The sequence below is a fragment of the Siphateles boraxobius genome, unplaced genomic scaffold (assembly GCF_051911475.1).
Source record: "Siphateles boraxobius isolate OS27281-9 unplaced genomic scaffold, OSU_SipBor_1 1, whole genome shotgun sequence".
NCBI classification, from domain to species: Eukaryota; Metazoa; Chordata; class Actinopteri; order Cypriniformes; family Leuciscidae; genus Siphateles; species Siphateles boraxobius.
Genome location: NW_027508699.1, coordinates 24,780,272 through 24,807,023, shown reverse-complemented (window position 1 = coordinate 24,807,023; position 26,752 = coordinate 24,780,272). Strand labels below are relative to the sequence as shown.

The window sequence follows — 26,752 nt, the reverse complement described above, 5'->3', positions numbered from 1 at the left end:
AGTTCCCCTGTTTCCCCTTCAGCGCGCATGCGCAACAGTGTTGTTAGCCTGAAGGGGTTGTATTCGCTAACAACCGCCTCGCTATACATTATCCTGCTTATTACATGGCTACCTACCAAATAAATCAATAATTTGACACAAAATATTAACTTAAAAAGGAGTTTATTGATTTAAAACGAGTAGTGCTTCTGCTAAAGAAAATAGTCTGTTCCGTCTCTGAACTGCGTCCATGGCAACGGTGTGTTATACTTAGCAGCTCCGCAGTCTGTTAACAAGAAATAACACACCGCATTCTACATTAGAATTCAACCAAGCCACGTAATAACAAGCAAACCTAACATAAGAAAACAACGACTCTATAAACACATTGCTATGATGATGCAGATGCACGTAAATGCCCGACGACAACGGAGGCAGCCTGTGGTCGGGAACGACAGCGCTCCATCAGTTCTGGGAGATCGTGGTTCAGAGACACTTCACGGAAACCCTTTGGTTGAAGCACTTTTTTGCTTTGTCCACTTACATCTGTCTTTGTTGACATCCGCCATGTGTGCGCAAACAGAGCCGGAATACTGGCCGGAAATGAACTCGTCTTCTTCTATGTTTTGTGGCGTGTTGCAACCATAAAAGGGCCTAAAACTTAATCGCAATTCATTATTTATTCGGCAAATAACGTTTCCATCAGCTTTTATCGCATTTGCCGTATATCGATCAAGATAAAATCCGATGAGACCGAACGTATTTCATTTGAGTCGATATTCATGAAATTTAATCGTATTTTACTGTTTTCATAAGGCATTTTTCATTCGATATCACTTAATTCGGATAAAAAGGTGTGGATGGAAACATGGCTAATGTCAAGGATACTTCCTTGGCAGGATTGATCCTTCCAAGTCATTTCCTTCAGAGGCTAGGCGAGGCTCCTCTTTAGCATTCGGAGAAAACGTAAATGGAACAGGCTAGCAAGTGCACGTCATTGCGTCATTACGTCAGTGAAAAGGTCCGCTTTTGGCGCTGCAAAAATTCAAAAAGATCAAAAAGTTGTGATGTACACTACCGTTCAAAAGTTTGGGGCCAGTACGATTTTAAATGCTTTTAAAAGAATTCTCTTCTGCTAATCATGTTAAATTACTTTGTACAACTTAACTAGTTATTTATAAAAGAAATGCCGGTGACGGCAACCAAGCTAAATCACAGGTCCGGTTCAGTTAGCCATGAATAACGACTCGGTTACTAACGTAACCTCGGTTCCCTGAGAGGAGGGAACGAGTATTGCGTAATGCTTACGCTATGGGAAAACTCCTTTTCTCGAGAAATATTGAAGTCTTTATGTAAAACGCATTGCAGCTGCACAGCATACAGCAATGAACGAGGCAGCTCGGTCATTGGCTGTGCTGCGGCAACCTGCACGAACCAATGACGGGGCGACTCTGAACCCGCTTCCAATGAGCGTGCTTCGCGTCCACGCGCGTCAGAGCCCGCCAAGATGGGCGTGGCCAAGGGCTATATATTGGGCGCCCCGTCGTCTGAGTTCTTTAGGTTCAATCGACTGAAGCAAATTGACCAAGCACAAGCACGGCAGATTACGCAATACTCGTTCCCTCCTCTCAGGGAACCGAGGTTACGTTAGTAACCGAGTCGTTCCCTTTCGAGAGGTCTCTCCTATTGTGTAATGCTTACGCTATGGGAACGCCATGTAAAACGCCGTGCGTGCTGACTTCGCTTCTATTAAGCCGGAGGCCGGTGCCTGAGCTTTTGAGCGAAGTAATTATCCAACGAGCCAGCCGAAGGCGGGCTTAAATAAAGGGACAACGTGGAACAGCCCAAAGGGCGTCCAAAGACACACACAAGCACATTTTTATGTACTGTCATGTATGAAAAATCCTCCACATCAGATGCAAAGATGTGATTCTATGAGGGAGGAGACAATGCTCAGCATGTACACACCCCAGCCTATGCATAGTTAGACCGACAGTATGTTAGAGTGCAATGAGGGGACCTGTAGGTTATAAAACCTGATAAATGTGGACGGTGAGGCCCAGCCTGCAGCCGCACAAATATCTTGAATGGTTATCCCACTCGACCACGCCCACGAGGAGGCCATGCCTCTCGTAGAGTGAGCTCTGATGCCCAAGGGGCACTGAAGGCCCTTGGCTTCATAAGCCAGCGCTATAGCATCAACTATCCAGCGCGATATTCTTTTATTGTAAAAGAAAGGAACTCAACCTGCACCGGAACGCTGTGTGTGTGTGTGTGTGTGATTCAAAACGGGCCAAACCAATACTTTCAATCTGAGGAGAGATGCGAGCGGCCCCTCTTAACTTGGACTGATCCTCGTTTTTCCTGACATCCGATTGGCTCTAACTAGGCGCCGATCAAAGGAGTTTACTTTTGATCATGTTTGGCGGGTTTGTGTGAATGCAATGCAACAGAGACGGACGGTAAAAATGGCGAAAAGAAGGAGAGATTACTGTCTATGGAAAGAAGAGAAAGAAATGGGTGGGGCCGAAAAAATAAGAATTAAAAAGAAAAGATATTTGGCACAAGAGGCAGCTAAATGCACCAAATTAACAGACCTTTTCCGTAGTGGAAAGAGTGCTGTGGCAGCCGGAGGTGCAGATGTGGAAGGACCCAGCAGCATGGACAGGACAGGTGGACGATTAGGGGTATATTGGTGATTTATAATACACTGAAATTGTTTATATTTGCATTTAAATATAGGCATTTATTACATGGCTTGGTAGAATTCCAATGTAGCATGCGGTGTTATTTCTTGATAACACACCGTTGCCATGAAAAACTGCGCGTTGCCATGGATGCAGTTCAGAGACGGAACAGACTATTTTCTTTAGCGGAAGCAATACAATCGTTTTTAAATCAATACACTGCTTTTTAAATCAATATTTTGTGTGAAATTATTGATTTATTTGGTAGGTAGACATGTAATAAGCGGGATAATGTATAGTGAGGCGGTTGCTATAGCGAATACAAACGCTATAACAACCGCCTCGCGATACATTATAATAATATATAATATATAAACATTATTAATATTTGTATTAAAATTAAAACAAAAACAAAATTAAAACATGCCCCACCACACATTTTTGACTCATAAAAGTACTGTCCTAAATTAGCTGATCATGCTGTCCCGGATTTGGAAACCACATTTCCTAATGTGGGACACTAGGAAATTTGATTAAAATATAAAATATATAGTTTATACACAAAGTTACACTATTTTTTGATGGACAAACATTTCATAAGCATATTCAACGCTATCTCACGACCAATTCGTACAAATTTGTACGAGTGATTAAAAAGTGGCTAATTCGTATGAATTCGTACGACCTCACTCGTACGATTTGTCTGAACCCACGTGATGGGTAGGTTTAGGGGCGGGGTCAGGGGTAGGTCATTCGTACAAAATTATACGAATTGGGCAACTCGTAAAATATGTACGATTTAGCAAAAATCGTACTAATTCGTACGAGTGAGGTATGAATTCGTACGAATTATCCACCTCGTAAAATTCAAACGAATTGCCGTGAGATCGGGCTGGCATATTATGCTAAAAAGTAGCAGGATTGCTTTGTTTAAAATCTATTACATTATTTTTTAATCTATAAATCACACTCAGAGTCAAATTAATAAAAAGATAAGTATTTATTCTTGCAAGAATAGGTTCAGTCTAGTATACAGAAGTTACGCTGTGCAAGAGAGTGACACACCACAGGAAGATATGAGACAGCCTTTATACTCTTTTCAAGGTTCCTCCTCACCCGCTGTACCTTTCACCCACCCAGATAAGGTCCTTACTGCTGTTCAGTTTCTACTTAAAGACACAAACTGGTACTGAAATAAACTGGACAAAACTGACCGTCCCTAAGGTCAGAGGTCCTGTCCCATATGTTCCTGAAACGTCACGCACAAGCGCGTGCACACATATACTTTTATACATTGACTAGGTTCTTTCTCTTATGATACCTGTTTGGGATCAATGAATATTAAAATTTCTACTACAATTCCCCCCTTTTTATCATTCAGATTATCCAATCATAAAAATAATAGAAAAATTTTTAAGTCATATCATCACACTTATACTCTTCATCTCTGGTTACCATTACAGATCTTGAAACCCACATGGCATTTCAACAGGCTAAGTACAAAGAAATAGCAGTAGAATAAAATCCCTCATTTCGACCCCTCTCCTTGTACGTCATCACATAGCGGATAACCACAGCTTTTAACCTTCTGTTCATATCAAAAACATTCATAGAAAGAAAGAAAAAGAAAAGGAAACATACACTTTAACACGTTACAGTAGCTCCCACTACTTGTATCATCATATTTTGTTCAACCTATTGAACAGACTCCCAGCTTTAACCGGTCTCTGTACAGAGCTGGAAACACACATTATAATGCATGGTAAACATAAAAATATTGATAATCCTATCGCTGAAATTGGTAGTACAGTTCGCAATCAGTACCCCCCAAAGATTAACCAATCTTATCCATTTACCATCAATCCACGCCCATTTCCATATATCCCCTCCATTTTCCTAACCATAATTTCCTAACTTTTAATTCGATTCAGCCAATGGTTTTACTTAGTAAGCTCTATTTAACACCATATTTAATAAAATCTATCCAGAAAAGGTTTTATATTTTTAATCCATTCTTTTAACCAATTTAGTTGTTCAAAATTAACTCAAATATTTCCATTACGGACCATCTTTTAGCTTATTACCATACAGATTTTCCAATGATCGGCCTTTCTTACCCTTAATGGAAAGCCTAATCAAGTTTCTTCAATAATAATCCCTATAATTTACCTGAAATATTTTCTAATGCATCCTTAACCAATCAAATCATTTGATCTAAGCCTTATTTTGATTCAATCAAATAAAATCATCACAAAAACAGATTATTTTGCTAAACTCAAACCATTAATTGGTGCATCTTCCTCCAGGTGTGTTGGTCATCTAGTTTGCCCCATGGACATTCCATCTTCACCAGGGTGACTCTTTGCGAGTCGTTGCCGTAGTCTTTCCCTCGTCGGTGAGGGAGGCTGTTACTAGCACGAGCCTTTGACCCCCTCACATATGATGGTTGAGGCCTGTCGGTGTAGTCTAAGGTGAGAGGGTTTGACCCAGGTGTCCCACTTTCCAACCATTTTCTGATCATTACCAGATTTGCTCCTTAGATCACGATGCACCCCTACTGGAGTGAACCATCTCCTGCTTTGACTTGTGAATGGAGACCTTAAGGTTTTGTTAGTGACCGCTTGTCTGGCCGGTCGTCCCTTTTGGTGTGACCTGTGGAATTTTCACCATTTGTTCACCTTGCTGATGATATGCATAAAGCATTTCAAGTTTATTCTCAACACTTGTCCAATTCAACTCTGTTTCTTCTCATTTTACAAGTCATCTTATAACTAAATTTCTTCCTCACTTAATAGCACTCAGAGTCCCCTTTTCCCTGAAAAACATTCAACCCACTTTGCTCATGTAAACAAGAGAACATTTATACATTTGGAACAGAATCAGTTCTGTTTGATTCAATCCATCCTGACATCCTGCAAAAGGAAAATTTTAAGTTATGCGCTGTGCAGGTGTGGCCCTGTTTCTTTCTGCCACAATAATAACCCAGGCCAGGATAGTTAATCGAATTCATTCATAGCCATTATTTTATTGGGCACATTCTGCCCTGTATCAAAGTCTGCATGCTCTGTAAAGAAAAACAAATGTCGAGGTTATTTTCAGATAGTAAAATACACAGTTTCTTTTGTCTACTGTGCTGCCGCGGCCTTCGCTGCCACATCTGCCCTGGTGTTTCCTGTTGAAACAGTCCTGCAAATACACTTACAGACAGCAATTTTGTTAGGGAGAAGAATGGCTTCTTGCCAGGCTTTTACCCAGTCAAGCTCAGTGTCTTCCCAACATATATTGTCCCCTAGTAAACCATACTTTGTCAATTGTTATCAAAATTGTTACTAATTGTTACCATCCCCCTTTTGATGCAATGATTCAACTCTTGCATCAATCTAACATAATGGTGTTTGGATAAAGTTTGCCATCATCACTAACCCAAATGTTGTCCTTCAGACAAATTTCCTTCAGACATCTTTCTCTGCCTCTTGAAACAAAAATATTACTTAAAGCCGCAATCACATCTTCTTATCAGAGTGTTTCGAAGACAACGGCCCTCAGTCTTACAGTGTATCCTGCTTTTCAGGCCTGTTGTTTGAAAATGTTTGTAGATGACTGGCATAAGAAACCAAAGTCATCAATTGTTTCTGTCAGGTCAGGTCGTGCTGTACAGTGTAGCGCTTACTCTCTGGCTATTAACCTAATGCAATCTATGGACCAGCGTTTCAGAAGAATCAGATTCGCTACTGAGAAAGATGCCACAACAACGGTGAACACTCGTTTGAACACCCACTGTATTTTCAAGTGAATGACAACAGGTGAATTACATTGGTTGATAAACAAATAAAATGAAATAAAATAAATAAAATAAAATGTAGATATGTATTTCTTCAGATCTCCATTTTTCTCTTTGGATTTCAACAAGTAAACCCCAAATAAACAATATGTAACCCAATTGGACAACAAATATTTTTTCAATTCAATTCAGAATGTTTAGTCTTTGTGAAGAGAGTTTCTAAAAAAATCTGTAGAAAACGTAAGTGTCCTTTATCTATTGGTAATGGAAAAAAATGTCCATCCGAGAAAAACAAAAGATGAGGAAAGGTATTATTTTTCCTACCAGTCGAAGTTCAAATCAGTGCAAGTACTTTATTTCCTCAATTGAAAGATCCAAGAACAAACTCAAGGGAGGCTCGCCAGTCCAAACCCTCCTCAGAACCACTGCAAGAAGGCCGGGACAAATCCAGTATACACGGCGAATTTGGAAGACAGAACAACAGAAAAAAAAAACCTGACCTTGAACAGACAAGGTCATGAAAGTATCATTAATATCTTACTTGTAACATACAATAAACATTTTTACTCATGACAGTAAATTAATCATACATTTTACCCATAACTTGAACATTTGTAATCACATTTTTCAAATAAAGAATATTTCTCTTACAAAGGCAAGGTTTGTGACTTTCAACCAGTGGCGGAACTAGAGTTTTATACATGGGGTGGCCACTGCTACTTTCGGGGGTACACAGTACACACACACAGTGGAAAAGCTTGTGGAAGGAATTGGGTCAATCTGTTTGTGTCGAACATCCAAAATATTGCAGAAAACAAAGCTGAAGCACCAAGTAGATAAGATACCGCATGTGTCTGTTATGAACTGCTGCATTTATTTACAAATTTTTTTTTTTTAATTTAATTTAATCTTTTATTAGATATAGCAGGCATCAAGCAGACATGTCCTTGAAAAAGTTAAACAATTTTATTGCCCATCAATATAAAATCTTATCCTGGGAAGATTAAATACAACAGAATTCTTTCTTTATAATAATTCTAGTTCTAATTATTTAATTTATAATTATTTTTTTTGTGTTCATTTTTGGGTGAACAATCCTTTTAATCTGGCAAAATCATCTCAACTTAAATTCCTGAATTGGGTATGTGATTGACTGCTTGTGTCTGGTAGATGCTCTGACCTGTTGCTGGTTCTGAAGTCTGACCACACTGACTCTGACTAGCCAGTGGTAATGCAAGGGCTGGGGGGTCTGTTTGCACCTGATCTGCCTGTTAGTCCAGTCATTTTAAGCCAAAATGGGGGTCAACCTTGAACAAATTGCAACAAGCAAACTCAACTGATTTTGTATCCTCAATATGTCCTGAGTAAGGAAAAAAAGTCCCAAAGTATCCCATTAGGGAAAGTTTAGAAAAAAACACAAATATAGCCTTTTTCTTACGAGAATAGGGTAAAAAGTTTAACCTTTAGATATCACCATGAAAATTGATTACTTTGATTGATTACTTACATCAAGACAAACAAAAAATGTATTCCAAGTTTTTAAAAATTGTTTGTTAAGATGGACAAACGGTGCATAATCTAATTACGTATGTGGTAATTTGCATAAATACCACAACAGATCTAAACATTTGGTCTAGCCAGGTGAAAATGTCTTGTTGAATCTTGTTGACATATAACAGTAAAATACTTAATGTTAAGGTCTGAATGGAACCCATTTAGGCTACCCATGAACATTAATACATAGAGGCAGGAAGAAGTACTTTAGAAACCAGCCTTTTTTAATTATTAAGAGATGGGGTTCGGGGCTGGGTCTGTGCGACTGTTTCTGGGAGATGATGAGTCTAAGGGAAGAACAGGAGACAAGGGTAAGGAGAATGCAGAAGACAAAAGGTAAGTAAAATAAAAAGTGAATCCCCAGAAACAGATTTCGAAACTTTCCCCTAATGGGATTCTTAGGGACTTTGTTTCCTTACTCAGGACATAATGAGGATACAAAATTATTTGAGTTTGCTTCTGTTGCAATTTGTTCAAACTTTTTTTCATAAAATGACTGGACTATGTTTGTGCTTATTTTAAAATAACTGATATCTCTCCCTTTCTTTTCATGTTTAATTGACCCTGTTCAAAAATATGACAAATTTAAAATGTGATTCCAATCATAATCACATTCTAATCATCATCCAATTACCAACATTTAACTCTTTCTTGCCAGTATAAAAAAAAAGTGCTTTTGGTAATTTTCACAATTTCATGGCACCCCAGAATATTTTGTTGTATGAATATCTGTACATACCAAAAGAAAGAACAAACCCTGTGCTTTTAAAACAAAAACAAAAAAATAATGTTATTCTAGCTTCGTGCATCTTTTTTTTTAAATCAACACTTGAATGTTGGCAAGTTTCATAAAAAGCAACATGAGCAAAAAGCTGAGAAAATCGCATTTTTATCAAAGACTACATCTAGATAAGATTCATAATGATGATCAAAACACAGTAGATCGAGTCCATCAACAACCTACACCCATAAAGCTTCATAGTCCTACAGTGATCGCATTATGATATCGCTTGTTTCTGCTCTTCTTTGCCTGCGTTTTGATCTCCTATCCTCACATTAGCTAGAACATTTGTATACTGTAACGTAGGCTACACACGGCAAGGTACTGTATATGCGTGTATTAGGCCTAATGTAGGCTATTGGGAGCAAACCACCCTGATGCTAAACCTTAAAAGCTTACTTCAAATATGATGTTTTCTTATTCGGTGAAGTTCGGTATCTTGCAACCGTCTCTCGTCCTCTGCTCGTCCGTTTGAAAACTGCGCGCGCCGCGCTGCCGGCGAACGTAATTTTAAAAAAAATCAGCATCAGCAACTGCCAGTAGCAAATAAAATTTTGGGTTGGCACCCGGGGTGGCCAATCGCATGTCAGGGGTGTCCAGTGCCACCCCGGACCCCCCTCTGGCTCCGCCACTGCTTTCAACATAAGGTACTCATTAATATATTAACCAATTTACTGTCAGTTTAGCTGTTATTAACCAAATACAGCATTGAACACTTTCTTTAATAGATATAAATCACTCAGATAAATCACTCTCTTGCTTTTCCTCTTATACAACGGTAACAGTCTGATTTGTAACAATTTCAAAGCAGTTCGACTTACCAAGGAGATCGTCAAACTCACAGAAAATTCCAGACTGGTACTGGTACAGGTACAGCGCGTCCCATTAAAATCGTTCTCTTTACCCTTTTTAATCAAAAATACACTCCATAAACACTTTAGCAATACTCTGATGCTATTTAAGTATATGTATATCACCATGCACTTTTATATTAACCAACTGGATGTTCGTTTCACTCTCATAACATTACCAACGTCACACATAACTAAGAGGAAATAAAATGCGTCTTTTCAACTCACATATATATCCATCGACAGAACTCATCTGGAAGATTATTTTCTTTATTTGCTTCCCGGAGCGTCGTGACACCGCGCTCATCAGCTATCCGTGCACGAGAGAGAGAGAGAGCTGCCTCTAACTTCACGCATACACCTCGTGCGAAACCCCGGAAATTAATTTTTCCGCTGTGCCAGATTCTGCGCTCGCAATTGGCTCGTCTCAAGTTCAAAACTCATCACCATTGGTCACAGTATTACCCAAATGAAAATATACATTATTATGAAATTAATATTTTTATTTTATAAAGTTAGTACTTTTGCATAGTTTTCAATAATTCTCCCATCATTATATCATTATATTAATAACAATAAAAATAGAAAATTCTCTGTTACTCCCTGGTAACCTTGGTTACACTAGACTTGGTCAATGTCAGTCAAACAACATTTTCCCCCTTGTTAACAATATTCATAAATGTGAAGGACTCTCTGGATAATTTGATATCGACTTAGCCAATATGTCACTTTGTTATTGCCTTCAAATCTATAACATTTTAGTTTATCTCAACCCATGATGGACAGTGCTCTACAACTTCACAAATCCAATTTACATAAATGCTTTTAATCCATAGATTGATTCATAATTACCAGTAGCAGACAGAGCTGGATAACTCCATTTAAAGCTCGTTTCATGTTCTACATCATCTTTTCATCAGATGGACTCAACAGAATTAACAGCTTTAAAATTTGTCATTTGCCTTACCACATTTTAGTGGCTAATGACACAATTTAGACACTATTCAGACGGAGTATTAGTACCCCAAACTAACACATACACGACATAGAGTGCAGTCACCATCACACACACTCATATTAGACACATATTTTAACTCTTCATCTTCAATGTTCACTTTTCATTATATCATCTCTAAAAATATTTAAATTTTAAGTAAGATTTTAAACTTCACATTTTAATGTAGCTTTTACCTAATTTTACATGGTCTCTTAACCAGTTACAAAGCATGTCTGTTCATTATTCATTTCATCTTAGCAAAGTCAGCTGGGTTGTTTTGGTTCATTATCACCATTTTGCTTCAGCTTGCTCTGGCAGGCCGATAACAGAAAGAAAGACACAGTTACCATCCCTTCCTCCACTCAAGCAGTCTCTCTCACTATAAACAAATACTATTTTCTTTTGAAAGTCCATTCCCGTTAGCTATTTATCTTTAATTTTCTTCTCTTCAGGGTGTCGTCCCCTGGCATAGTTGCAGACACTTGTCACAATGAAAAACAAGCCATACAATCAATGCGGTTTCTGGTGAGTGGTATAGAGGAACTCACATTTCTGGGTCAGACTGCCGTAACTTCTCACAGCGCATCTCCCCTTCATGGTGTAATGAATCTGCTGGCCTCACAGAATCTGCTCGACTCTCATACCAATCTCACATAAACACCCCCCATCAGGAGATGCCCAGTGTCTGCAGTGACCCCCTGCCTTAAGTTGCCTTCTGTCTGGCAAAAGAAGATCTTACCCATTGTCGAGTGATCACCTTCGTGCACACTGGTAACCGCTCTTCCCATTACCAAATCAGTTTTCAGTTGTTTTCTGGAGCTTAGGGAAGGCACATTCAAGAGTCACCAGAGCCATTTGGACTGCCTAATAGTGTTAACACAGGGAGACAGGTTAATAACAGCAGCATTTCATCATTAAAATCCTTTAAACATCTTAAAAGCAGCAACCTAGCACTGCTTAGATTCAGTGAATTTAGTTCACATCCGTCTATTCAGTGTACTGTTACTTCTGTAGCCGGAGCCATCGGCCCTGGTGGAGACTAAAATGAGACAAAGAAGTCACTGGTCCTATAATAAACTAGTCAAAAATGTCACTTCTATCATTTAAGGTCTACATTATTTTAAATACTTTAAAGTCATTCAGGTTTACTTTTAAAACATTTACAAATACAAATTGCCCTCTGACTGGCAATGATTCTTTTAACATCTCTGTGTCTATGGTTTTGAACTGAAACACTGTGCGTTACTATAAATAGTTTATTGTCACTTATGACACAGGCTCAGATAACAGCTTTTAGCTGACATTGAATGAGAGAGAGACTCTGAGGTATTCAGGACTGGTACACTGCCCTCTCATAAACTAACATCAAACGTTATCTACTATCTTTTAACTCTAGCCCAGCTTAATACATTTGTCAAAAATTACATACGTTTTCAAATAAACAATTTTATAGGTGTCTTTTGGCCATACATCAGGGAATTTAGACATTACAAATTTCCACTCATATTGAGTCTGTCGCGCTGACAGTTTCAGCCACAGCACACACCAGATTTAGATAAGCAAACTGTTTCAGCCAAATCACAAGCTTATCTTTTAAAAGCAAAACATCAGCTTTTAGTTCTTTCATGGTCAACATTAATTATCAACCCTTTAACCAGCACACTTTTCCTTTACGTTAAAAACAGTAACAAGCTGTTTGTTTAATCAGATGCCTTTTTGCACGATTTACATTTAGCAACTGTTAATCCAGTACTACTGTGTCTGCTTATTTGATCTTAAATAAAAATAATTATTCTAGTTCTCAACGTTTCCCATTTCATCTCAATTACCATAGTTTAATATCTGACTTAAATTTTTCCTAGGAGTTTATCAATCTCCAATCGGGATTCACACTAACCTTTACGAGGCTATCACACTCTGCTTATGATACATCTTGATACACACGCATCTTTTGCAGTTATCATTTTAAATAATCCTTTTAGTACTTTTACAATTTTACAACTCATATTAGCAGTCATTATCTGTAATTTTACCTCAACCTTTATTCATCAATTCACATCTAAAAATCACTATTATAGATCCTTTCTTCAAAAGGATTCACTTTAAGACTTCAATCTTCTGACCTGGTTTTTATCTCTTATTTTTGCTCAGACGAAAATGTTAAACACTGATCTACTTTCAAGCCCACATTAACACCAGAAATGTATATCACTTATTACACTTCGATTTTTACACCTTCTCGGTGGGCATTTACAGTTAAGGGCTAAAGTCCTGCTGACCACACTTAAAAACACTCTCTGTCATCTTCAACTTACTGCACATCACTGAAGCAGTGTGTCGCATTCAGGAATGCAAACAGAGCCACTGATGTCACGGATGGAACAGGAGTCAGACAGGTGGTGATAAGTGATAAGGATAAGGTTTATTTTCACAGCTTTAGCATAAGCAGACAGATATGGTGAGTATGATGATAGATGATACTTTGATAGGTAACTTAGCTGATGAATAAACAAGTGTCTCTTTTGAAGATGCAGATTCCAGGAACGGATACAGATGAGAGGCTGAAGACTGACGATGATGGCTGAAGGCAAGGCTTGTATAATGTCCAAGGGAAAGCAGGTAAGTAGCGGGTAAGTATTGCAGGAGAGTCTGTGGGTCATGTGTAGACGAGACCAGACAAGGAGTGAGTGCAGGGGAGCTGAATATAAAGGGAGATGTGATGATGGGTGCAGGTGACGGTGATCAGAACTCAGGTGATAATGAACGAGTGGGCGGAGTGAGTGAATGAGTGGGAGGAGTGGATGAAGCTTGTGGAATCCTGACAACTGATAAGCAGTTCTCTGTATTCTTTTACAGTCCACCAGTGGCGGATTCAATCCCAATAGCCGAATCATAATCCTTATCATTATTATTGGCAGAACATTAATTTTCATAAGCTGCATCGAAATGCTCAAAATATTCTAAGTTGTTTTCACAAAGTTTTCGTTTAACTTTAGTCATACTTGTCCAGGGAAATTATCCCCGACCCATAATTTCATTTATAAAACAGACAATATATTTTGCTTCAATTACTTAATATCAACAAATATCCAACATTATACATTATTGATTTCCAGAATTTTTGGTCAAAGTTGTCTTTACATTTTACTAATTTGGTATTATCATCAACAACCCTAATTACAGAACAAGTACATATCTAACATCCGGAAACCGGGCTGAATAAGCAAACCCTGTTGCTGTACCCCCAGCATAGATGGACCCTAGGTTCAAAACACAATGGTTCTCAAACTAAAACTAAACATAATTTAAATCATTATTTTACCATTAAAATATAGAATTTTTCCCCATTTTGCTTAATGAAACATTCCTTATCTTTATATCACATTAATCCCCGTTAATCATACTCAATGCCTTATTTTTATCCTGAAACTCATTTTTCATATACCATTTAAACAGTTAATTTGACTTCCATAAATTCTGTCAGACATTTTATTTCCATCACATATAGTTTTCTACTATATTTCTTCCATCTTTCCCTACATGCCAGTTCCTTCTGCATCCTCTGTTCTACATGCTAATTCTTTCTTTTCTCTACATGCCAGTTCCTTCATTATCTAACCAGTACATGATTGTTTGCTAACAATCCCCACACACATATCTCACACACCAACCTTTTTGTTTTTCACTTCCCTCTTCCATCAAGTCTCTCACTTACAGTTCCCTCTATTTCACACAGACAGCTTTATTGCTGCTTGCTACTTCAATCCTTATATTGTAAATTTAAGTTCTCAGACATCTAATGTCATGCATCCATTTACTGGATGAAGAAGTAAAAACTTTATTTCTCCTGGCAGTTCGACTTTTTTATCTGCCTATATTCACACATGTTGAATGCAGCCATAACAACCTTTTTGTTTCTCACTGCCCTGTTCAACTAATTCCCGCACTACTTTTAATCTCGTGGCGCTCAATGTTCCCTCACCTTGGAAAATCATGATATTTGATTAAACTTTTTAATGCCCTGCATGCACTTTCCCCGTACTTCTTTCAGCATTTGACAGAAAACCGGTATATCAAATTTTGGCAAGCTTATTTTGAGATTTTCCCATACTGGCTGTTTTCTGTTCTCTGTGGATTTTGTTCGACGCTCGTCTAGTAATCTGTCAGACGTCTCCGACAGATCCGATTTTTAACCCAAAATCAGACAGGGGTCATTAATTATGGTTCACCCAAAATCAGTATTTCAGTTAGCCTTAATTAACTTTTGGTGTGGCAAAATCTCTTGACCTGTTCGTAGGTCTCAATTTCCCACTTTTGGTGTGGCAAAACCTCTTGACCTGTTTAAAGGTCTCAATTTCCCACTTTTGCGAGAGCTCAATCCTCTGTCAAAACTTCTTGGCTCAGCCTCAGTTTAGAAAATCTCTTGACCTGTTTAAGGGTCTCAATTTCTTGGTCGAGGACCTCTTGCCTCAGTCTATGCCTTAAATCTCTTGATCTCGGACCATAGAAAACAGTCTCAGCCAGTATAGTTCGCTCACTCTTATACCAAAAGAAAAATATTTTACTCCAAAAGAAAATATTTTAGCCGTCTCTTACCAGAGATGTTTTGGGTTGCCACGGGTTCGCTTTCATTCAATTCCAGTGGAGTTTCTCCTGCCCCTGATAGCGGTCGGCCCCTCTCTCCAAAGCTTACGAGGTAGAGCTGGAACTGCTCAGTCCAGGATGATCAATCACCGTCCGCTCTCAGGTCCAGAAGGCACTTCCAAGGAATCCCACTGTTCTGACACCAAATTGTTGTGGTAAAAATTCTGTTAAACATCATCACTGCGTAAGAGACACTCAGAGTCAAATTAATAAAAAGATAAGTATTTATTCTTGCAAGAATAGGTTCAGTCTAGTACACAGAAGTTACGCTGTGCAAGAGAGTGACACACCACAGGAAGATATGAGACAGCCTTTATACTCTTTTCAAGGTTCCTCCTCACCCGCTGTACCTTTCACCCACCCAGATAAGGTCCTTACTGCTGTTCAGTTTCTACTTAAAGACACAAACTGGTACTGAAATAAACTGGACAAAACTGACCGTCCCTAAGGTCAGAGGTCCTGTCTCATATGTTCCTGAAACGTCACGCACAAGCGCGTGCACACATATACTTTTATACATTGACTAGGTTCTTTCTCTTATGATACCTGTTTGGGATCAATGACTATTAAAATTTCTACTACACTCATTAACATCAAATTTGTTAAAGCTCTATGTCATTAACCTTCATATGGTTTTCACACAAGGGCTGCGTTCCAAACCGCATACTCAATGAGTAGGTACTTAATTTCAATGAGTACTTACTTAACGAGCGCTAAAAGAGTAGGTACTTTATAGCCAAATCTCGTTGAGTATGAATGCGATCCGGACATCATCCGCCATGTTGACGTTATCATGTGACCTACGACACGTTATCACAAGCGCAACAACTTAAAAGATTAACGACACGTTTAATTCATCTATCTGTAAATATCTTGATATTGATGAAACTTGCTCATTTTGTGGTATTGTTGAAGAAACAGCTTACAATTTATTTTGTGAATACATTTAGGGTTGATTTAAGTTGTTATATTTTAAACCCTTCTAATGTGACCCACAGTTCCTTATAACGATTTTTAAGAAACCCCCAAATCGTTATCTCTTGAATATGTTGTTAATTTCTTTATTTTAAACCCAAAAAGTTTCTCCTTCAAGTTTTCCTCTTTTCTTGATGAATTTACCTCTCGTTTCATCCCTCAGACAATAACAACAAAACTATTTTTTAATGTATTATGAAGAACTATTTATATTTAAAGATATTTAGCCTTGTTATTGTTCTTTTTTCCTGTGTATAAATATCATATTATGATGTACACAAACCAATGATCTTTATGTTTTCTGTTTTGTCATTATGATTGTTCATTGTTAGATACAACTAGTATCTTTCCATGATCTTTATGTAATAAGTTTATAAGTTTAAATTATATGAGCGACAGGTGCACTAACACTTCATAACATCAGTAACTCGACAGCACAACCTAGAACAGTTTTCCTCTGCGTTTACTGTCTGCAGTGCACAAGGAGTCGGGCCGCTGCTCAAAGATCTCCTTTGGAGAAACTGTTGACTTTATTCTCGAAAAATGCAAGTATCGCTCATAAAAAAATTATATTAGCCTACCTCAGAATGAATTGCATTGTTAGCCCACCCCAAAACTTTAACAAAATATTAAATGCTGACCAATACTTAATTATATTACTTTTTTTATATACTAAAAATGATATAATTTAATAAAACAAGCAAAATGTAATTTGTTTTGTCATATGAGTTATGCATGAATACACGTGAACATCTCAATTGTCAGTCAAGCAATGAATTAATGCATACATTAAATAATTATATTTTATATACTGACAACAATAAGAAACATGAATAAATGAGTAAAAGAACAAATAAAAGTAACCATCACACAATAAACAAATGCATCATGCACATGAAACAAATCTTTATTTAAACTACAAGCATGTATTTGGGCGCTGAAGCCCACATCCTACTGCCATCTCAACACAGCGGTTCCCATTCTGCGGCTTTATTCTGATGAATTCACCAGAGGTGACCGTGCCTTCGTGCCGGAGCTTGTTGCTGCGCTGCGCTTCACAATCTGAGGCGATAAGGGCAGATGGAAAGATCTTATGACAGTCTCATCCATGGCACCGTTTCCAGGATTCAGCTCTGGGCTCCTCATCCTCAGTGCTCACACCAGTCTGAATAAAAACATGTTTAGTTACTTTATAGATTTGTTTATTTACCTTATTTACAGCACATTAGTCTAATGTCAACAGTGTTGACAACAGTGAATTAACGTTATCTATCCTATGATAATGCCACACATACATCACTCAGATGTCTTTTTCATGTTGTGATGTGCTCATCTGCAATATGTCAATACTTACAATATTTTCCTTTCAGATGTAAATAGACATTTTAAATAAGCGTGTTTAAGATGTATATGGTTATGTAAATCCACTTTAGAGACGTTACGTGTGCTTAGCTAGCTATACAAAACATGTTTTTACAGCAAAATCACAACTATACTGTCTAACTACTTTACACCTTCAACAGTTAAAACGTCTACTCTATTGTAGTTTAACACATAAAGAACAATGTTTACTCACATTTGAAAACCCCCTGCGTCGCTGATCTCCGTGATGTTTGATAATGACGTATGCTCTCGCGTGGCCTCCTGGGATAGAAGAGTATCCATCGGTTGAGCACTCAAAAATCGGGCCGGAAGCAGTAAGCCATCCGGGAACTTCTCCCCTACTCTTTTATGAATACTGATGTTTCGAACGTACTGCTTCCTTCACGTACTGTTTTCGCCTACTATATAGTAGGAAAGTAGGCACATTCGAACGCACTTAAGTCCAAATCTCGCGATAATTGGTACGTCACCCAGGTAATTCTCGCCTACTCTTTTGGATTACTACATACTTTTTCGCTCGCCTACTCTTTTCCCATACTAAATAGTAGGGAAGTATGCGGTTTGGAACGCAGCATGTCTCCTGTTTGATGATTGCTCCACCCTCAAATATGATTGGACATTTGATAGGTCATGTGAATTTGATCACATGACACCACAGTTTTGCCTAACCCATAGTTTCACTGTCATTCATGTATTTATGGGGGACCTACAAACACTCTACCTTAGGTGTCCCACATTAGGCAGTGTCCCACATTAGGGCAATTAAACCTATGTTACCGTATTAAACATTTTGTAATATTTAGATATATTCAGCAATGACTTGTTCATTGATATTTCATTGATATGGTTTTGTCCATCCTTCTGTTAGACTGTCTCACAAATTAATTAGGTTGAATAGCTGTCAGCTTTTAAATTTAAGTAGCCTACACAATTACATAATAGGAATTTAGGTCAACCAATTAAGCAATGCTTAGTTTTGAAATATTAGCATCATAGACCCTTAATTCACATTATATGTTATAATAAACAATCTCATATGACACATCACTGTAGTGGAATTAAAGGCAAATGGATAATTGACAAATAAAGACGTATGAGATGATGAAAATTGAAATACTTTTACAATTTAGTTAAAAACGAAAGTTCCAACTTTTTCGAAATGTAATATGTTTTTGATGCTTTCATACATTTTTGAAAAACATTCAAGGTAAAATATCATATCATTAAATCATGAATATATTCATGAATAGCCTTCATTTGACTTCAACTATAACTGTGCCGTTTCTGTCACAGTGTGGGTTCTGTCATGTTTCCTGTCTGTGTTCCCCTGCTTTTTCCATGTTTAGCAGTTCCCCGTTATGTTTAATGTCTATATTAGTCTTCCCTGGTGCTCCGATTAGCCACGCCCCCTTGCTATCTTGTTTAGCTTGTTTGCCTTTGTATTTAAGCCCTGTGTCTAGTTCAGTCTTTCTGAGTTCTTGATGTTGTTCTGTTCCATGTCGATTGTTCTGTTCTGGAGTCTAGTCATAGTTCAAGTTTATTCTTAGTCTTTGTCATAATCCAAGTTTATTTAAAAAAACACTGCTGCACTTGGATCCTGCTTCCTGCTCTGCTTCGTCAAAGTTTAAAAAAAAAGGGATAAACTTACGGACTTAAATCCAAAAAAGAAAGATCATGAACCTGTATCAAAAACCTCAATGCACACTTATTTGCACGAGGACAGGAAACTCAATAACACTGCAAGTGTAACAACTTCCTGTTTTTTGCTCATAGAAATAAATTCCACCTTCATCCCAGAGAAAAAAAACAGAAGCTCTCAAATCTGCCACCATGAGTCCTCAGCCGCAGGTTTTCTGTTTGCTGTTTATTCTCCTTATATTTAAAGGTAAGTGTTTAATGTGTGGCCATATCATCTTCATATCATTGTTTGTAAACATAAATACTTTTAAAACGAGAAAATATTAGCTATTGTTTTATCATTACATTTTGTTCTATTCCCCATTTATATATAAAGGTAGTTTAATTTGTGAGCTGTTGCTTTTTGCAGTGGATGGAGCCGGTGAGCTGCAACAGAAAATCTCACTGACCAAAGCAGAGGAAAAGTTAGCCATTATAGACTGTCACTTCACTTCAGACTGCTGGAACTACATCCACTGGTATCAGCAGAAAGAAGGAGAAACCTTGAAGAGGATCCTGTATGCTGACATAGGTGATGGATCCGCAAAAAATGATGTTGGTTTTGAGTCCATAAAATCAGAAAAGAAAGCTTCATATCATTTTGCTTTGAAAATCACGAAGCTGAAAAAAGAGCATTCAGCGATGTATTACTGTGCTTGCTGGAGCTCAGGCAGCACAGTACACATAAATACTAAAGTCTTGCACAAAAACTCTGCAAGGTTTCCTGTCATGATCAGAGACCACAAACCGTTCTGTTAATGTTATATGAACATAACACCAAGGTCATGGGTTTAATTCCAAAGGAATTCATCAACTAATAAAATGTATGTCTTGAATGCAATGTAAGTTGTGTCTCCCAAATGCATCAATTGAAATGTTTATATTATATGAGCAACATGTTTCATTTAGTTTATTTCTTTAGCAGAAATAAAGTAAACAGATTCAGTTAACTCTGTTCTTGAATGAGGGGCTCTGAGTTGTCACATCTGTACAATGATCCTCAGTATACAAACTCATATTAGCATGAGGACAGGAAACTCAACAGCACTGCATCCTCCCTACTAAAATGCTATCTGAATATGCAGTTGATATAAAAATTAACAATATTAAAACATGTGCAAATGATGACATACAAAAAGGTTAGAGATATTGGGTTCTGCTTCTGATGCCGTTCTGTTCAGAAAATGTTTCTGGTGTGCTGGGGCAGCTGGATGTAGGCTATCTAAAACATTGGGGAAAAGACTGCAGATAAAACTCCTCCTCAAACGACTGGTGCACTTACATAGTGGAAATGATTAACAGTTGTCTGGTGATAATACATCCCCAATCATTCCCTGCTGGTGATATGTGATACTTTGCATAGCCTATGTGATGCGATCTTGGAAAACATCTTTTTCATTTAATTATTATTCTATAACATCTTGTCTATCATTTCTGAATATATCTTGGCAAAATTCACTAGTTTAGTGCAGAAAAATCGCGATTTTTGCAAAAAAAATAAAAAAAATAAAAAATAAATTCGACCACAGCTCTCCTTCTCTTAACACTACAAACAGTTCTTCACCTATCAAAATAAACCACATAACATCTAGAATAAATGTATATCAATGCGCATTTCCCGCCAGTCCTGTCCTGTGTAAACTACAACGGCACGCAATTTTTTTTAATCCAACGTTATCGTGAGATGCGGAGCACAAGAGAACAACGGAGTCTGCTGTTCGCTTAAAAGATCTCGCTATAATCGTCACATTTCGTCAGCTTTTGAATGATACCTAATCTATGATGATTTCTAAAATATATGTGATATGAAAAAAGGCAATAAAAAAGAGCGCCAATTACACGTGTTTTTGCTCAAAATTCCGTTCCTGAACATCATAGCGATCAGCCGCCTGCCGCCTTCAGATCAGATAACCATAAACTTTGTTACCAACAAACGATTAAAGAAATAAAAACAGATTTGGAGGGCTTTAAACCAGCTTTAAGCGGTAATAAGTAAAATTTCACCATGTGATAGGTTTTCCCAGATCGCATTACCAATCAGCGTATTGTAGAGAAAAATCATAGGTTTGTGGACAAGGCACCTATATGCTAATTTTATCATATGAGCGTAATATTGAAGCACAGATTTGAAGCTGTTACATCTGAATCATGAACCACAAACAAACTCAGATTGGCATGAAGGGCCGGAACTTAATATAGGCTAATAAACCTCCCATATGATCTCCCCTCTTCACAGAATAAAGACAGAAGCTCTCCAGACACTCCCTGCCATCATGAGTCTTCAAATACAGCTATGCCTTTTTTTTCTCGTTCAACATTTATGTAGAGGTAAGGGTTTTTATTATTATTTTAAAATCATAATTGTGTATACCACAAAAAGCAAACATGATAACCTTCATTAACTTTATGATGGCTAGCCTACTATATCTTAGCTTGGGTAACAAATTGTCATGATGACATTTTTTTCTTTTTTTTTTAGTTGATGCAAATGTGAAGTTGCAACAGAAAATCTCATCGACCAAATCTAAGGACAAGACAGTTGTTATTGACTGTCATTTTCCTTCAGACTGCAGAAGCTACATTCACTGGTATCAACTAAAAGAGGGACAAACTTTACAAAGAATACTGTGTTCATCTATAGCTGATGGAACCACATACAATGATGGTGGTTTTGAATTATTTAAAGTAGATAAGAAACAAGAAAATCTGGCTCTGAAAATACCTGAACTAAAAAAAGAGCATTCAGCAATGTATTACTGTGCTTGCTGGGTCTCAGGCGGCACAGTAGTTACAAATACTGAAACCCTGTACAAAAACTCAGCAGGGTTCTTGATTTAATCTAAAACCACAAGCCACAAATTAGGCTATATATAAAAACAATGCTAGTAACAAACAATGAATTTCTTTCAGCCCAAATAAATTTAATTCACTCCAAAGAGTGTTTGTGGATCCTCGGCACTCGAGAAAAGAGGGGGAATGTTTAAAGTTGGTTATGAATGAAATACAGACTTATGAAGGACAAATATGCTATTGAACAGTAAGAAACATCAGCTTTAGGATTCAAGGAATCAACAAGATTTTAACTTAAGTTGCTCAAATAAGTGTTTACCGGGCTGTCGCTTGTATTGTAAATTGTAAAAAATTGTATTGTAAAAATCACATGAATTCATTAGTATTCAAATTTTTACTCAAAGTTTATTTAGTGGGTGCCCAGGACAATAACCGCGTTTTCACTGTCTGGCCAGAAGCTTGTTTAAAGTTGTTCAGCATGAGTGGATGGACAGATGAGTATTGTGTTTTGACTTGTAAATAAACTATAGCAGCCCCTCTACTGGTAAGAGTGTGACACGACACTGTACAGAACACTTGCTGTTTCTGTTCACTACAGAAGTAAATTAAGTGTTTTAGCACTTCACTGATCAAAATCAAGATTGATATAGCTTTTTTTTCTTTCTTGGTTAATATTTAAAAAGTCTTCAGGGATATTCTAAAACAATTTAGACGAGGAAACTGCAGATTCTCTTCTGCACAAACTGCATCTTTTTGTTTAGGAATAAATGACTGTGGGAGACAAGAAAGTCTTCGGTTCGGGTACAAGACTATATGTGACAGGTAAGACAAAAATCACATAATTAAGGTCTGCTAAACTTATTTTAAGCATTTTAAAGTTTGTTGCATACAAATTATTTGTGTAATTATGATGGCAAAAGAGAGTTAAATAACTGTGTTTAGAGATTCCAGCAAATCCATCTTGTGCTTGTTTACAAAAAACAGGAGAATTTATGTTAAAGGGTTAGTTCACCCAAAAAATGAAAATTCTGTCATCATTCTAAACCTGTATGACTTTCATTCTTTGGAACACTTTCTGAAAAATATGTCAGTTTTTTCCCCATACAGTTGAAGTAAAAGGGTTTCAATGTAGTTTTTTACCCCACTGGCTTTAATTGTATGGACAAAAACTGTACAAAAAAAAAATAATCTTCAAAATATCTTTTGTTTTGTGTTCTATAGAAGAATAAATTCATACAGGTTTGGAACGGCATGCAGGTGGTGATAGCATCATTTTCATTTTTGTGTGAACTAACCCTTTAAAATAGTGTAGACCATCAGAAACAGTGAAAAAATTGTCTTAGTCAATTATACCACACTAGAAGGTTTTGTATTATTCAGAAGTATTTGTAATAGACTTAATCTGAGTGGGCTACCGGATCAAAAAATTTGGAACTGGAACCCGGCTGATAGTAACTGGTAGGAAACTGTCAGAATTTCGTAAAATTCATAAAATGATGTTATTTCCAAGTGCAAACTTTCTCCAGTCACCCTCATTTGCTTATTTTCTCATTTGCTTATTGATCACTGAAGTCATGTTCAAAATGTATTTCTCTTAAGACCCAGGGAAAGACACGATCATACCACCAACTCTAACAGCGTACCTACCAACAAAAAAACAAAGTGGGAAACAGACAGTGTTATGCCAGGCCACTAAAATGTTTCCAGACTTGGTGAAATTCACCTGGAAAAAGAAGGGCAATACTGGAGATTGGACGGATGTATCGGCCGAAAATTTTGTGGAGCAGAGGAATGAGAATCCAGTCATCGTGACAAGTATGTTGATTGTAGATCAGAACGCGGCTCCACGCGACCTCTATCAATGCATTCTTACCCATGAAGGAGGCAAGGAAGCACCCCAAAGTAGAATACTGCAGGAGGAGAACGGTAATTTAAAGAAACTCAGATTTACTACATTCATATGTGTTAGATTTATTGGAAATAAAATGTTTAACGCAATTGATAGAGTTACAGACACATAGACTTTGATTATAAACAATTATAATTATTCTTTGTTATATACAAAAACGTTAATAAAGCTTTAATTACATCAAATAATTAATAAAGAGTTAATTAGAATTAAAAGTGTATGATTTTTATTTTATATATATATATATATATATATATATATATATATATATATATATATCAAGAGGATCCCCCACATTTTATCTAATTTTTTTTCTCTGGAAAATAGTGATCTATGACATTGTATGTTGAATTCTGTTGTGTCTATTTGTTAATGGGGGATTAGTGGACACATCACATTCAATTCACATTTATTTGTATAGCCTAGCACTTTTCACAATACACATAGTTTTTAAAGCAGCTTTACAGAAAATATCTGACTACATTTCAATTTAGAGTGATCTGTTATCAGAGGTATGAAAATAATGTATTTCAGAAGTTTAAATACCAATATCAATGTTTTTGTATTTGTGGAGTAAAGTTATAGTTTTTATTTTGAAGTAAAACATTTTTTTTATTAGATGTAGATTTAATATTTATTGTAATTAATGTGGTTACTATTATAATTTTTCCAATTAAATGTACATATCTGACATCTCCGCTTTCATTAAAACCTATAGGTTTGAGTGAAATCATTCAATTTGATTTCACAGTGTTTCTATTATGACATATCTTCAATTAAAATATGGACAGTTAAATATGTAAATATTCACATGCCTGTTTTTAAGTTATTTTACCTTTCAGATAAATCTCTTTTATTGGGATTCTCCTTTGTCTTGTTTTACCCTATATATTAATAAAATGACTGTATTGTTATATTTCAGTTAACAAAGACCCAGCAGAGAAATCTGAGGATGTCATTGTGCAAACAACATGCGCACCCTACAATGAGACCTTAGAACAGCAGATATCAGGTGAATAAATAAAAATGAATATATAAATGTGTTTGCAAATTTGGATGGATTTGTAATTAATTACTTTTGAATTTCAAAATACAAGCCAACATTTAAATTAATTCATTGCACATTCAAATCAGTTAAAATCAGAGTAAAGTCATTTGTACGTTTTCTTTTCATTTATAAAGTAATTTAACCAACTGATCTAATTTGATTCTTATCATTCTGATCTATCTCTGAATCGAATCATTTCATTCACACTGTATCCCTCAATGGACCAAAAAAAAGGGAAAAGAAAAAAGTCACATTGATACATTATGGGTACAATATATGTGTGGTTGACATTGCATTGAAATGCAAAACTCTATCTAAAATGAACGGTAGAATTTTTAATATATATATATATATATATTATATATATATATATATATATATATATATATATATATATATATATATATATATATATATATATATATATCACACACACACACACACACACACACACACACATACATCCAAAAACAAAATGTTCACAAACATGTTCTGCCTCAACTACCTATGTGCAGATATTAAATGTTTCATCAAATGTATTCAAATGTGTTTTTGTTTTATTGCAGGCTCTTCAGACCAAATACCCAGTCTGTACCTGTTTGTCTATGCGTATGGTGTCATGCTCATGAAGAACGGAGTATATTTTTGCGCTGTCTTTATCTTTTTATTAAAGAGAAAATATGGAAAGTAATAAGAAAGCTCTTAGAGATTAAAGGCATAAGATAAGCATCAAGCAAACAAAGGCTTATCATATAGAGTATGTTTTGCTAATTTCTAAAGATGCATGTCTGGAACTATATTATCTCTGATTAAATGTATTGCTTTTAAATGTATTTGTTGTAGATCAGCTTTGCACAACTGTTTTATTTTTGCATCTTTGAAATGCAATATTTAGATTTTTAAAAGTGCATAATATACCAACATTTTAAATGTTTTGTTTTCCCACCGTAATCTGTTTTTGTGGAATTCTCTGTATTTGTTCAATAAAATATGACATAAATGAAAATGTTACATTTGTAGTAAAATTCATTCTCTATAAATGCACTTTTTTCATTATGAATAATTTAAAAATGGTTTTTAATTTATGCTTGCAGTATTAGAGTAAATAAAAAATAATAAAATGAAATTATGCATATAAAAAGTTGATTGCCTAGATATTATTTTAGAAATACTGTATTTATCCAAATACCAATAATACAATATGTAGCAGATGCATATTCAATTATGTGCCAAAATTTATATCAAATTAATTGGTACTAAACTAAATTAAAATAATAATAAAACTTACTACTAATATGTCTGCTAAACGACTACCTAAAAAAGAAAGTGTAATCTTCTAACCTATTAATACTTTACATCTTTATATGGTTTACTGTTTCAGCTAAATGAATAAAAAAAGAGCATTTCTTGTATCTGTTTAAATGAAGTTTAAAGATCACAACCTCAGACATGAATTTGAAAACATCACGCTGGTGATTGAAAGTGCTGCGGTAGGAAAATGTGGTTGGGTATGTACACACCACAAGCGGAGGTGCTTACTGGAAAGAAAACAAGCAGCAGTTCAACCACAGCGTGATTGGCTGATAATTTATTAGCGGCTGCAGGCTGTTTGTCTAATCTAAGCTGTTATTTGTGGGCGAGGAGGCTGCAGCATCCGTGAGAGCGCAAACTGACTCTCGGCAGGGGTTTCCGCTCC

General features: G+C 36.5%; 1 protein-coding gene and 2 long non-coding RNA genes across 5 annotated transcripts in view; 1 reads left to right on the top strand and 2 right to left on the bottom strand.

Annotated features, from left to right (window-relative positions):
• The window catches only part of LOC143738786 (immunoglobulin kappa light chain-like), a 64,137-nt gene extending 38,075 nt beyond the window's left edge, over positions 1 to 26,062 (top strand). The window contains exons 1-6 of one of the 3 annotated variants that reach the window (XM_077230853.1): positions 21,465 to 21,637; positions 21,789 to 22,088; positions 22,880 to 22,921; positions 23,699 to 24,025; positions 24,931 to 25,020; positions 25,623 to 26,062. In XM_077230853.1, the coding sequence (XP_077086968.1) occupies positions 21,526 to 21,637; positions 21,789 to 22,088; positions 22,880 to 22,921; positions 23,699 to 24,025; positions 24,931 to 25,020; positions 25,623 to 25,747 (996 nt within the window). In that variant the 5' untranslated portion in view covers positions 21,465 to 21,525 and the 3' untranslated portion in view covers positions 25,748 to 26,062. Of the gene's footprint in view, positions 1 to 21,464; positions 21,638 to 21,788; positions 22,089 to 22,879; positions 22,922 to 23,698; positions 24,026 to 24,930; positions 25,021 to 25,622 lie in introns of those variants that run through there. The other 2 variants (XM_077230862.1, XM_077230871.1) reach the window with 2 other exon arrangements.
• LOC143738816 (uncharacterized) lies at positions 3,648 to 10,030 on the bottom strand. The gene is made up of 3 exons (XR_013204037.1): positions 9,862 to 10,030; positions 9,604 to 9,687; positions 3,648 to 6,947 (listed from the first exon to the last, which is right to left on the bottom strand). It is a non-coding gene; the product is annotated as an uncharacterized LOC143738816 (long non-coding RNA).
• LOC143738827 (uncharacterized) lies at positions 15,481 to 19,797 on the bottom strand. The gene is made up of 2 exons (XR_013204047.1): positions 17,826 to 19,797; positions 15,481 to 17,414 (listed from the first exon to the last, which is right to left on the bottom strand). It is a non-coding gene; the product is annotated as an uncharacterized LOC143738827 (long non-coding RNA).
• Positions 26,063 to 26,752: the final 690 nt, after the last annotated feature.